The 14,283-nt window shown below is 53.1% G+C and overlaps 1 protein-coding gene across 1 annotated transcript in view; it reads right to left on the reverse strand.

Moving 5' to 3' along the window:
• The window catches only part of COTL1 (coactosin like F-actin binding protein 1), a 41,619-nt gene extending 28,285 nt beyond the window's left edge, over positions 1-13,334 (reverse strand). The window contains exons 1-2 of the mRNA XM_077754079.1: positions 13,233-13,334; positions 12,897-12,979 (exon numbers count right to left, since the gene is read on the reverse strand). Coding sequence (XP_077610205.1) covers positions 12,897-12,979; positions 13,233-13,309 — 160 coding nt within the window. The 5' untranslated portion in view covers positions 13,310-13,334. The remainder of the gene's footprint in view (positions 1-12,896; positions 12,980-13,232) is intronic.
• Between the last annotated feature and the right edge of the window lie 949 nt (positions 13,335-14,283).

The raw sequence follows: 14,283 nt of genomic DNA on the forward strand, positions 1-14,283 counted from the left end.
GAGGGGGGACAGGACCTGGCCCTTCTCTGTCCTCCCTCAGTCCCCCTCCCAGCCTGACCCGGAGGGAGCCCTGGCCTGCCCGCGGCAGCAGCTGCCTTTTATTTGCAAATCATGACCAATACATTCCCGTTGGGGTAGAATTATAGCCAAAAAATAAAAGGGGATGAAAACTACTTCCGGGTCAGAGCAGATGACCTCCCCGGAACATCCTTTCAGACAAAAGGAGTAAAGTCAGAACCCTACCCTGGGCAGCATAGAGGCATCTGAACTACGGAGTTGCTCCTCCGAGGCCGTCACAGGTTTCCCACTTCCAGGAAAGCGGAAGAATTACCTCTGAGCTGCGAATTCCCACTCATGTGCCACCAGCCAGAGACACGGGCCTTCGGTCTGTCCCCTAGCGTTCCAGAAAAGAGCTTGTGGAAAGCTATTAGGAGCGTGGATCCTGGCGTTGTGATCACAAAGAGAAATGCCTTTTCTTTCTCTGTATCGTATCTCTATCAGACGGCGGATGTCCACGAAACTCCCCCGTNCCTCACGACAGTGATGTCTGTAAAACCGGGGGTGGGGGGGAGGGAGGAAAAGGCTTTTTTTTTCTTAAGAGAGATTTCTTTTAATGTTTATTTTTGAGAGAGAGAGAGCACGCATGAGTGGGGGAGGGGCGGAGAGAGAGGGAGACACAGAACCCAAAGCAGCTCCAGGCTCTGAGCTGTCAGCACAGAGCCCGATGCGGGCCTTGGACTCACGTGCTCTGCGATCATGACCTGAGCCAAAGTCAGACACTTAACCAGCTGAGCCACCCAGGTGACTGGCCCCCCGCCCCCCGCCCCAAAAGAGCTTGTTTTAAAAGAATTTCAGTTGCAAGCGTAGGGAAGCAGCAGGCTGTCAGGAGGGGCAGCCAGGAACGCAGGCGCCAGGAACAGAGCGGGGCCTCTGTGCAACCTCGGGCCCGTGCCTTCCCATCTCTGAGCCTGTTTTCCCGTCTATGGAGTGGGAATTATAGTGCGGCCGACCACACCGGGCCACAGTGGAGATGGAATGAAATCATTAGATCACGGTGGCTGGGAAAACAGCAGCCCTCAGAGATGTCTGCGTCTGTACCTCCCAACCTGTGGCTTCACCATCAGACGCAGCGGAAGGGCCTTTGCAGTGATTGTTAAGGCTCCGGATGGGGGAGCGCCCTGGATGATCCAGGTGGGCCCCGTGTAATCAGGAGCATCCGCAAACGGCGAAGAATCAGAACCAGAGGGTGGCTTGAGAAGGACGGGAACCACTCTCGTTGGCCTTGAAAGTGGAGGAAAGAGGGGCCGCAAGTCAAAGAACACAGGCGTCTCCAGGAGCCGGAAAAGGCCAGGACATGGACTCTCCCGCAGAGCCTCCGGAGAGAAGGTGTCTACACCTTGAATTTGCCCCGATGAGACAGAGTTTGGACTCCAGACCTCCAGAACTATAGGATGATAAAATTATGTTATTTCAAGCCACTTGGGTTGTAGGGATTTGTTACAGGAGGAAAATGACGGGAAAGAGATAGATGACCATAAACTAAGTCCAGGACTGAATCAGGATGTAAGGCAGGTTGATTTCAAAATGCGCTGATGAAATAAAACACTAAAGGCAGAGGGCATAGCCCCGCCAGCAGGTCAGACCCAGGCCTCGGGGGACCTGACCCTGCTGAGGCCACTGAGCTGAATCTGAAAAGCCCAACACAGAAAAGCAGGTGAGCAAGGAATTCAGCCACGCTCGGGCCCTGGGGCAGGAAACCCTGTCCAGAGGCCAGCGGGGTCAGAGGCAGTGGCTAGGGAGCCCTGGCACCTGCAGATGGCCATACGGGCCACCGGGCTGTGACATCGGGAGGGCCACAGTGTGCCTTCCGGGGGCCAGCTCAGCTCTCAAGCCTCTTAAGGGACGGTCACTCGTTCATCCACACAACAAGCAGCAGGTGAGAAAGCCAGACACTGTTCAGGTGCTGACGGTACAGCAGGGAACAGAACAGACCCGATTCTGCCCCGAGGAGCTCAGCCTCCCGCAGGCGGGTCGGAGGACAGCCGTGCTCATGTGGGTTCGACATGAGAAACCATAGAGTGCAGCAGACCACGACTTGGGCCCGTGTAAGGAAAAGAGATTGGGGCTGGCTAACCATGGCGGGGGGGGGGGTTCCCCAGGAAGGAGGCCGCCACCAGAGCCAGGGTCGCTCTCCCCAGGCCCTTGCCAAGGAGCCAAAGAAACAGGCACACCTCCCCCCTGCACAATGTGGTGCGCATCCCAGAGGCAAGGAGGGGACATTTACACTGGCCTTGACAGGTGGATCGACGTCCTCCGGGAAGGCAAAGCGGATGAGCACAGTGCACAACGGGGAAGACTGTCCACAGCCACAAGAAAGGGGGAGGGCAGGGCAGCACAGTGGGGGGCAGGGTAGGGGAGAGCCAGGAACCTTGGACCCAGATTTGGGTTCCAAGTCCACTTATTCTTCCATCTCAAGCAAGCGGCTTTTGACTCTCTAAGGAAATGGTCAGATTTCCCATCAGCAAAATGGGAAAACTGCTACTTGCTCATTACATCCACATCCTTCGTGGATAAGAAACATTATCTGTGTTTTGTTTTTTGTTTTTTGTTTTTAAATATTTTATTTATTTCTAGGAGAGAGAGACAGCGTGAGCAGGGGAGGGTCAGAGAGAGAGGGAGTCACAGACTGAAACAGGCTCCAGGCTCTGAGCTGGCAGTCAGCACAGAGCCCGATGCGGGGCTCGAACCCACGAACCGCGAGATCATGACCTAAGCGAAAGTCGGACGCTTAACCAACTAAGCCACCCAGGCGCCCCGAAACATTATCTGTGTTAATATGTGCAAGTGTCCACACGGAGCCTGGCATTTGAGCATCCGTGAGAGCAGAACTCTATGCATTGGGACACGCGCTGAGAGGGCTCATAGGTGTAATCTGTGTCACCACTAAGCATTTGGACCTTATGGGCAAAAGCCACCAAATGTTCCAAGGGGGAGGGGAGCTGATGCCACCTCTGGCCTGGGCCATGAGCTCCCTCGGCAAAGGGCGTGGCGCACGGCAGGCGCTCACCACGTTCCGGAGAAGGAAAAGTAATGGTCAAGGGGTGGGGCCCTGGGAAACACCCACACTCGTGGGGCAAGAAGGGAAGAGAGAAACAGGAGCAGGAAGTGAGAACAGGAGACGAGAGACATAAAAGGAGAAGTATGTGTATTCTCAGGGGGAAGCGGGGGGAAGAAAAAGTGTTTTTTTCAGTGAGTCGTGCTCACCGACAAATGCTGAGAGAACATGACGTGGACATGCGTGGACATGATAAAGAAATGGCCGCTAACTTTGGTAACCAGATTACCGAAGACCTACGCGTGGGGTCCCACACCCCAGAATACAACACGGTGGAGAAATGATGGAAGATGAGGGTGTGGAGGGAGCACCTATTCCAACCACAAGCAGCACTTTAAAAGTCTGCATTACCTCCCAGCGGTTTTCGAGGAACAAAAACTCAATTTGGTTTAATTAACTAAGACTCTTTCTGAACCACGGACGCCCTATTTACTAGGCAGGTACCAGCCTTCCCATGGAAGGCGGAAGGCCACAAACTCAAAAGCGAGCACCGATATCACCGAAAGGGCAATCCGAACGAGCCACCACAAACGTGCCCATGCATCTTAGGACACAGAGAAGCAAGGCAACGCGGCTCAAAAGCACTCAGCAACAGCCGCGTGGGGAAAGAAAGCAACAAGACACTGGAGAGTGCAGACAACCGTGCAGGTAATGGCTCACTAGCCTTCAAAGTGCCACCAAAAAATCATAAGCCAACATTGTCTCTGGAACAAAGGAGGCGCTCCATTAGCGTTCGTTGAATGCGCGGACAGACTGCTTAGCGCTTTACGACATTCACAGCATTGGTGCAGGTTAAAGCTTCCTTTCGAACTCCTGTTCCCATAGACCCACTAGGCATTTCTCTCCTGACCTTCTCACTCAAATTTCTGGAATCTCTACGTGTATGAATAACAAGGGCGGGGTGCGGGGGAGGACATTCAAGTGCAGAACGGCACGATAACGTGACTGCCAATTGTACGTGTGTTGTACAGCTGCGCACGCAGAGGCCACAGACAACGGTATCTGTCTATTCGCACCCCACCCGCTTTCTTTTGGCAACAGCAAAGCTTCTGTCCTTGACCAAACTCTAACCTGGCCTCCAGGACTCTTATTCACCCAGCTCTCAGCTTCCGGATTCCTGTGTTCGTCTGTGCATTTCCCAGTTTCAGCAAGAATCCTACTAAGTCGGTTCGGCCAGAATCGCCCACTCTCCACATCCGGGCATCCTCTGCATCTGACTGGGCTCCTTATGCTCCATCCTCCCCCTCACTCACTCCCCCCCTCCCCCCCCCCAGGATGAAGNGATGCGTGGTCACCAGGTCTGCCCACAGCAAGAATCCTGTTGGGTCCATTCAGGTCAGAATCCCCCTCGGCGCTGGCACTTTCTCTTGGTAACTGTCCATTCACTGACCTTCACCCTGCTTCTTGAGTATAAATCCGTACTTTTTCTTCTATTCAGAACTGAGCCTGATCTCTCTCCTCTACTGCGACCCCCACAGTAATGGTCCCCACACCTGTCACACAGCCCCCCTGAATACAGTCTGCCTTACTGTTCTTGAACAAGTATCAGAATACATTATATTTTCTCCAACAGTAAACACACCCGTTTTCCTTAGAAACCACCCGATTGCCACTCCCAGCCCCTGGTAGGGCTGACCCTCCTGGGCCTATACTAATGCATTCCTGGAAGCAGAACAGACCAGAGAAGGAGAGGGCATGGTCACGGATGGCCCCTTTCAAACCCTTTCTTAAACATCTCTGCCGGGGTGCCTGGGTGGCTCAGTTGGTTAAGCGTCCAACTTCGGCTCAGGTCATGATCTTGTGGTTCATGGGTTCAAGCCCCACGTCGGGCTCTGTGCTGACAGCTCAGAGCGTGGAGCCTGCTCTGGATTCTGTGTCTCCCTCTCTCTCTGCCCCTCCCTCACTTGCACTCTATCAGTCTCTCTCTCTCAAAAATAAATAAACATTAAAAAAAATTTTTTTTAAACCACATCTCTGCCAAGTGGTCAGGCACCTGCTCCTGACATACCTCCCACAATGGGGGGCTCACTACCTTAAGTGACAGCCCATTCTAATTTGAGGACAGTCCTTCCTCAGGTGAACCTAAAATCCATCCCTGGATTCCTGAAATTCCTGCTGTCTGGTCTTTTACCACGTGGGGTTGGGGTGTGGGTGGGAACACTGAAGAAGTACACAGGCAGCACATGGCAGCCCCTCAAACACTGAAGACCACACTCAAGTCCCTTGAGGTTCCTCTCCAAGCTAAATATGCCCGGATTCTTAAATTAATCCTCATATGAGAGCTTTGTATTCCTTGTGCAGTCTGGATTCTCCTCCCTGGGCCTGCCCTACCAACCTTCCCTGGGGGGCTATGTCCGTGGCTCTTTTAGGTGGAAATGATAAAGAACCTACTGAATTTGGCTTAAGAAAAAGAAATTTAACTGGGCCCTGGAAGCAAAGGGCCTCAGAAGAGAGCTCCAGGCATAGGTGGACCTGAAAGTTCAAGCCATGCCCTCTAGGCCCCACTTTCCATCTCTGGCTCTGCTCCGGAGTCCCCACATGGTGCACGGGCCCCGAAAGTTCCAGGCCTTCACTATGTTAACAGGTCTTAATCCCAGAGAAAAAGGGCCCTCACGGCAACTCTGTCCAAAGTTTCAGGGATGGAGCTGATTGGCTCGACTCAAGTCCCAGGGCCCAACCCTGAACCAATCAGTCAACAGAGGACTTACTCTGATTGGCCAATGTCTTCCCAGTGAGGCAGTGGGGAGTCAAATCACTTTCATAGAACTACAGCGGCAGAGCGGGATTACTATGAAATGAGGAAAGCCACCCACCCCAAGGATGGGATGTCCGAGGATGGGCAAAAATATCAAACCCCTCTTTTCACTGTGAGTGATGTTCTGAGCCGAAGACTCCAGGCTCAACAAAGCATCACGGGAATATCATCTGCACCCAGACCATCATCTGGCCAACATCACAGGGCATGTACCCCAATCAAGCTTCGTGTGGACACTGACCTCCAAGAATGCACCTTTTTGGGTACCCACCCCACACATCAAGTTTATTTCAACTTATCCATCAATGTGTAACACCTTTCAAGAAGGCTCTACATGACAAACAACCACAGTTTGGAGCACTGACTCCATACCATGTGCTGCTTTACATGTATTGTGTCCATTTATTCTCACAACAAAGCTGCGATCATTGCCCCCATCTTACTGAGGGGGAAACAAAGTCTGGGAGTCCGGCCGAAGGTCACACAGCACATCAAGGCTACGAGTCAAGGCAAGATACTCTGGCTTGACCATCAGTGCTCACCGATTGGATCAGCTCTAAAATAGGCACCCACAGAAAACTGGATCCATTCCCAGGTGCTTGGATCCTTTCCAAAATAAAATGGCTTGCATCAGAGTGCTTTGGGGTCCATCAACAGAGAATTGGTTCAACAATGTTACATTTATATGAGGGAACATTATGTAGCCATTTTAAAGGCTGGGCGATGACAATGAAACATCAGCTCCCTGAGGACAGGGACCTTCTCTGTTTCTATATTTATCCTCAGTGCCCAGAACGGACCCTGCAGAGGAGCCACTCACAGACATGGGAGGGAGGAGAAGGGGGGAGGAAGGAAAGAAAGGAAGGAAGGAAAGAAGGAAGGAAGGAGGGAAGCAGAGAAAGAAGGAAGGATGGACGGATGCAAGGAAAGACACACAAACTAATGAACAAACTTCTGAGTGATAAAACTGTAAAAAAGTGTATAAAACTCTTCTTTGCTTAGTCTTGCTTTCTCAATATTCTACCAGGAACTTTTGCACTTACAAAACGCACAAACACAGTTGATTTCATAGACAGCTTGAGCCACTGATCATCATGGGTATGAGATCTGCAAGCCCTTTCTGCTGTGATCAGAGATCACAGACAGATGCACTCAGCCTGGCTCCCCAAGGCTGTCGGGCCGGGGGGGGAGGGGGCACCGCGGCCTCCAGCACAGCCGGGTACCCATTGCCTGCCCATCGCGTCCTTACCCGCCCAGCTCTCAGGCGCTCTCAGACCATACACTCTACTTCCAATGGATTCCCACGAAGGGGATGACAATCACAGTAATTAACATTTAAGGAATTTCCCCTGTGAGTTGCTTCCTTAATCCTCCTAAGGACCATATGACAGCAAAGCGTGAGCAGGTGGGTCACTCACCTGCCCAGGTCACATGACTGGCTCGACCCGAACCCCAGGCCACCCGATGCAGCCTAAGCCTTGAACCACTGTGCTAACCATCACTTATGCAGTAGGTGCTTTTGTGCTCAGCACTAGTGCACGCAGACCCAGACGAGCAGTCTAAGGCACGTCGCACCGCCCTGGGGTTGAGTGCCCGCTGGGGCTAATCTGGAGCTCCGTGCCTACTGGGCACCAAGCTGGGAAGTGCACCGGGAGCTTCAGAACAGAAAACACAACGTCCTCACGAGAGCTATGAGAATAAAAACGATGAAAAGTAACAATAGCCAATGTGCATCTCGTTTTAAATGCCTACGCTCTCGTTTTAAATGTGGTATTTCACCTAACCCTCCCTCCCAGTCACTGTCAGAAGTGAGGATGCCCATTTCACAGACTAGAAAGCTGAGGCACAGAGAAAGGGATGTCCTTGCCCAAGGCCGCACGGCAAGCAAGAGACACAGCCGGGATGTGACCCTAGAGATTTTCTAACTCCGGGCTGTTGAAATTAAGAACACAGCCCACCAGGCTGGCTGGGGGCTGAGAGGGGAAAGGAACTCGAGCTGCAGGGAATCCCCGAACTCACAGGCCCGAAGGTATCAGGCAGCAGGTGCACAAAGAAGGGCGTGGTCGGTGGCTGTGGGTGGCGACAAACTCACTGCGACACCCATCAGACGGCCTGTGCTGAATCCCACGGGCAGGGGGGAGCCAGAGAGGGTTAAGGAGCAGCAGAGTGACTTGGTTAGAGATGGGCATTAGGAAGAGTTGCTCCCGCAATGGGACTGGTATGGGTACAAGACAAGAAAGATCCGGGGCTAAGAGACTGTGGCCTTAGGGACGGGAAGTGAGAGGTGACGGACCCGTGTTTGTTTGCCCTTATCTGGAAGTAGCATGTCCTTCCCGCTCCCCTCGCCGCAGCCAAACACACACACACTGTCCACTCTTCCCTTAAGAAGCCACCCTCCCCGAGTCCGGCTGCTGGTTTAGGTGGGGCTGCCACCCACCCACCTCCGACTCCAGGAGCGGGCACTGAGCCAGGCCTTGCCAGCCAGTGACTGGTCCAGGATGGACACATGAACCCAGCCAGGGCAAGGAAAGTGTGTCAGTCTGGAAACTTCCGCTGAAGTCATCGGCAAGGGGTCTCTCCCCTCCCCCCACAGGGATGGCGCCACCCAAGGCCCGCAAGCCGGTGGCCAGGTGTATCAAGGAGAACCTGCCCTCCCGTCCCCAAGGAGGACAATAAAGGAGAAAGGCAGAGCTCGGGGATCCGCAGGGGGTGGGGAGGTTGAGTCTGGACAGCCTTCCCCGGACTCTCTAACCATGGGAGCTACAGACTGACTTTGCTTCAGCTGATCTGCATGAGGTTCCCCCTCTGCACCTGCGAGCTCGCGGACATCTCACACGGACTGAGGTGTGAGGCAAGAAGCCAAGAGCTGAGGGGGTAGAGCTGGGTGCTGGGGGGGNCGAGCCCTGCCAGCAGAAGCAGGAAGGAGCGACCTTCCAGAAAACAGCTGCAGCGAAGGAGAAGCCAGGCCTGGGGGCGAGGAGAGAAGAGAGAGAGAAGTCGGACAGGCAGGAAGGCAGCAGCCAGAGGGCAAAGGGCCGGGAAAGAAGGGGTGGTTCGGAGAAAATGCCAGAAGAGGGCTGTCAGGGGGGAGAGAAAGCCCAGGAGGAAACGCCCCGCCCCCTCCGTGTGCTCCAGCACCTTTGCAGGGAGAGATCAAGGGCCGGTTCCGGCTTCTAAGTCCTCTTCGCACCTTGTTAGATGTTTGGAAAGAGGAAGGCTGGGCCAGAGTGAGAGCCTGTCCTCACGGCAGGGGCCCCTCGGGCTCACGGGACACCTGCCTGGGAACTGGGGCCGCAGGGAGCCCTCCCTGCATCACGTAAGTGATGTACCCTGCACACAGCTGCGTGTGGCCTGACGGAACCTAAGCCTCAGGGCTCGAGAACGAGAATCTAGACCACTTCCAGGGCACCTGGCCGGCTCTGTCGGAAGAGTGCGCAACCCTTGATCTCGGGGCCGTGAGTTCAAGCCCCACATGGGGTGTAGAGATTACTTAAATAAATAAAGCTTAAAAAATAAATCTAAACCCACTTCCTTAGAGAGATGAGGCTAGAACCTTGAGACTTTGAGCCGGCCGGCCTGGGTTCAAGCGCCAGCTCTGCCACGTCCTAACTCCGTGAGGGCGGGAAGTCACTCAACTGCGCTGGGCCTTGGCATACAGGACTATCTCAGTCATGGGGACCAGGCATGCCAGGTGCAGCGACTTGCGTACAGAAAGCGACCAGTGGGTGTTCTGAGTCCTTTGTCGCTGGGTCATGAGGACACGGCCGCAGTTTTCTGAAAGGAATGCGCGCGCACACGGCAGTCGTAGCTCATCTATACATTTGTCCAACAGATGGCTGGGGACGGCAGGCAGATTTCCAGCCAAAGCAGACGGAGCCCTCGGATCCCGCAGCCCATTCATAACATCAACGAGCAGCAGGGAAAAGCATTTTTAGTTCCCCCGCCAGGCACTCCCTTCTCCCATCCCCACCGTTGGGGGAAGACGCACAGTAAAACCCTTGCAAGGCCCAGGGGAGGAAGGAAGTGTTGTCTGACCACACCAAGCCCTTCCGTGAGCATCTGTTCAGAGTCTATTCTATTGATAGGATGCTCTTTCATGCCTGGGTCACCTTCTCCTACTTGCCAGAGAGAACAATAGCTTCAAAAGCAAGACCCAGTCTGATGGGGGGAGGGGGGAGGTGATGGATGGTCAAAGGGAGGAAAGAAACTGCCAGTTGTCTGTTCCTGAGTTCAGCGACAGGAGAAGCTGGCCTGTCAAAGCCTCAGCTCCCACAAGGCGGAAAAAAAAAAACAACCCTACTGAATCTTCTAGTTGTTCCCCAGATTGGGGAGAGGCCAAGAGTTTGTACTTACTCGACTTGCGAAAGCATTCACCACAGCGGAGGAAGGGTAGGGGTGGTAGAGAGACAGGGGCCTGGGTTCAAATCCTGACCCACCGACTCCGAAAGAGGCCCTAGGTGCCTTATTCAATGTGAGCTGTAATAGCATTTGACACCTCTGATATTATAGGTTTTATTTTTAAGTAATCTGTACACCCGACTTGGGGCTTGAACTCAGGGCCCCAAGAGCAAGTCTCGCATACAGGGGGCCCTATGCATCTGATATTTTAAATCAACCCTTTACTTGGGGAGCCTGGGTGGCGAAGTCGGTTGAGCGTCCGACTCGGCTTGGGTCGTGATCTCATTGTTGGTGAGTTTGAGCCCCCCATCAGGCTTTGTGCTGACAGTTCAGAGCCTGGAACCTGCTTCAGATTCTGTGTCTCCTTCTCTCTGTTGGNGCCTTATTCAATGTGAGCTGTAATAGCATTTGACACCTCTGATATTATAGGTTTTATTTTTAAGTAATCTGTACACCCGACTTGGGGCTTGAACTCAGGGCCCCAAGAGCAAGTCTCGCATACAGGGGGCCCTATGCATCTGATATTTTAAATCAACCCTTTACTTGGGGAGCCTGGGTGGCGAAGTCGGTTGAGCGTCCGACTCGGCTTGGGTCGTGATCTCATTGTTGGTGAGTTTGAGCCCCCCATCAGGCTTTGTGCTGACAGTTCAGAGCCTGGAACCTGCTTCAGATTCTGTGTCTCCTTCTCTCTGTTGGTGCTCTGTCTGTCTCTCTCTCAAAAATAAACAAACCTTTTAGGGGCGCCCAGGTGGCTCAGTTGGTTGAGCGTCCGACTTCGGCTCAGGTCAGAATCACACAGTTTGTGGGTTTGAGCCCCGCGTCGGGCTCTGTGCTGACAGCTCAGAGCCTGGAGCCTGTTTCAGATTCTGTGTCTCCCTCTCTCTCTCTGACCCTCCCCCACTCATGCTCTGCCTCTCTCTGTCTCAAAAAATAAATAAAACCAAAAAAATATTAAAAATAAACAAACATTTTAAAAATTTTTTAAAAAATAGAAAATAAACCAACCCGGGGTGCCTGGGTGGCTTCGTCAGTTAAGTGTCCGACTTTCGCTTAGGTCACGATATCGCGGTTCGTGGGTTCGAGCCCCGCGTTGGGCTCTGTGCTGACTGCCAGCTCAGAGCCTGGAGCCTGTTTCAGTCTGTGACTCCCTCTCTCTCTGACCCTCCCCTGCTCATGCTGTCTCTCTCTCTCTCTCTCTCCTAGAAATAAATAAAACATTAAAAAAAAATAAAAGAAAGAAAAGAAACCAACCCTTTACAAAAGCAGTGGATGGATGGATATCTAGAGGTAACACTCAGGGAGGCCTTTTAATTGGGAGATCGTTAAAAAACAAAAACAAAAGCAAACCTTAGGACCACCCAGTCCATAGCAGGCACTTCATAAACATTGCTTCAATTAAACTAAATGCAAAATAGCGTTTGGTTAGGGAAACGGTTAAGGAGAGGCGTGGTCATGTGATCTCGTGGCACAATGCTATACTTTTTATTCATTTCACAAAGGACCGTGCAGTTTCGTATAGGCACTGCCCTGAGCATTTTAGACACGTTGACTCAGTTATTCTCACAACAGTCCTCGAAGACTCCAGGTAAGGAAACCAGGGCCCCGAGAGGTTAAGTAACTTGCCCCCAATCACACAGCCAGGAAGTGGCCACTGGGTGATTCAAACCCACTCTGCTGGCCCGGGGTTCCTGCTCTGACCTCCGAGCCGGGCTGTCTTTGTTTGCACATCTGTTTCAAAGAGAGCGACCAGAGATCGGGAAAGGGTTCATTGTCCAGTCTCAGCTGTTGAGGGTCCTCGTCCCAAAGAGGCTGAGCCTTCTGCCTCTACTGAGGGGTCGGTGGTTTTTGACACCACGCGTTCCTTTCTTTCAATGGTTTAACACACCCCCAGGGAAGTGCACAAAGTTTACAGATCACCAGCATTTTTGCTCAATGCTTTCTTACATATGCACACACCTGTGTAATCACCTCCCCGATGGAAATACGAGACTTGTCCAACAGCCCCCAGCCTTCCGTGTGGCCCCCAGTCCGTGACTATCTACCCCAAAGTGTGACCACTCTTCTGACTTTTCCCACCACAGATTAGATTTGCCTTTTCTACAATTTCACGTAAATGAGATTGTACTCATCATAGATGGTGTGTACCCTGTCGTATCTGGCTCTGTTTTCTCCAAATGAAAAACACACATAAAACCAAAACGCTGACAATGATCTTGAGAGAAGGGAGGAGAGAGCTGCTAGTTTCTTTCTCTTGCGATAACTTCCAGATTGTTCTTATTTTGGCTCACTGACTGATGAAAGGGGAAGGTGGAAAGAGCCGAAGGCGACTTTGGAACCACACTGAGTTGGCCCCTGTAAAAGCAGTGACCCGCAGGGGGCAAAGGAGCCCTCTCTTCTGGGGAGGGTACTGTGGAAGCAAAGGAGACGGGGAGCCACCCCTAGCTGGTCTGGATGTCCAAAGAGGAGCACGTTTCACCAGGCTTTAAAAATCTCAAGTCGGGTTCCTCCAGCCCAGAGGCGCAGTGGGGGGTGGCCAGGCTCCTCCCAGCTCGGCCTCCGCGGCTCCTCTTCCCCGCGTGGACCATTTCCCAAAAGATCAGCAATTCCCCCCGAAGGCGCGTCCCCTACCTGTGCACTGCTGGATGAAGTCCTGATACTCTGCGCCCTGCTCGCCGGGGACAATGGTAGAGCCGTCGTATTTAAAAGTCACCCTTTGGGTTGGGAGAAGAAAACACACACACACACACACACATGAGCGACGGTGGCAGCGAGGTGCCCAGCTTGCAGCAGGACAATCTAAAAGATGCTCTGGGCAGGGAGGAACCCGCGCTGGCTTTCCACGCTGTCCCGGGTTACGGCTGCGGGAGGCAGCACGGGAGGACCCTCCACGCGTCCCGGCTCGGCGCACCAGGCCCCCTCGCGAGCTCGGGGAGCGGGGCGTGGAAGCAATGGAAAGTTCCTCACCAGATGACGGCCGAGCAGTCGTCGCGCACCAGGTTGTACGCCGCCCGGCAAGCCTCTTTGTCGATCTTGGTGGCCATCGCCGCAGGGCCGCAGCGGGGACACTCTGCCNCTCCCCAGCCCCTCTTTCTCCCTCCCCTCACCCTTCCCTACTCCCTCTCCCTTCTCCCTCCTCCCCTTCCTTGTGGGAGCCCTCCTCCTTCCCTCCCTGCTGCTCTCCTCCCCTCCCCCTCCTCGCTCCTCCCACTCCCCAACCCCCCCTCCTCTCTTACCTCCGCTCCCTTCCTTTCTTCCCCTTCTCTCTTCCTTTTTAACTCTCCCCATTATCTGCAGCCTCTGCCCCTTCTTCCTTTTCTCTCCTCTTCCTCCCTTCCCCTCCTCCCTTCTCTTCCCTCCNCCTCCAAAGGGGACCTCCCAGTGGGTGACTGAATGGAGCCGGCCAAAGGGACTGACCCCACCCCGCGATCGGCTCTTTGGTTTCTAGGTGCGGAGGGACTGGAAGGAACGAGGCCCTTCAAATAGGAGGGGATAGAAAGTGGATGGCTTCCAACACGCGGGTGGGATCACTGTTTACTTTGTGTTCTGGTTATTTGTATTCTGGTTATCTCCCTCCTTTGGGTTCCTCTGAGTTGAAGAGCTGACTCATTCGGTCTTCCTCACTCCCTCGCTGACTCACTCATTCATTCCTCACCCTGCCATTCCACAAAGACGAGTAACAGTGTTAAAGCAGGTAAAAAGGCCAGACTCTGGGGACTGAGCTTTTGAATTGCAAACGGCACTGCCACTTTCTAACTGTGGACCGTCAGGCAAGCCTCAAAAAGTCTGAGATTACATTCCCCAATTGGGATGATAACAGTACTAGCATCGTAGGTTTGTCTGTCGTTTAACTGAAATATACATGTAAGCAAACATGTTAGACGGTGCATAAAAGGTCATTTGGGTTGGTTATTAAGCAGTTCAAATAAATCCTAAATAGAAACCTAAAAAGTCAGGGACAATGTCCAATTAACAATAAAATTCTCAGTGGCAAACAAAAAGAATCAATCAGTGGGTG

This window comes from Crocuta crocuta, unplaced genomic scaffold (assembly GCF_008692635.1).
Source record: "Crocuta crocuta isolate KB4526 unplaced genomic scaffold, BGI_CrCroc_1.0 scaffold61, whole genome shotgun sequence".
NCBI lineage: Eukaryota > Metazoa > Chordata > Mammalia > Carnivora > Hyaenidae > Crocuta > Crocuta crocuta.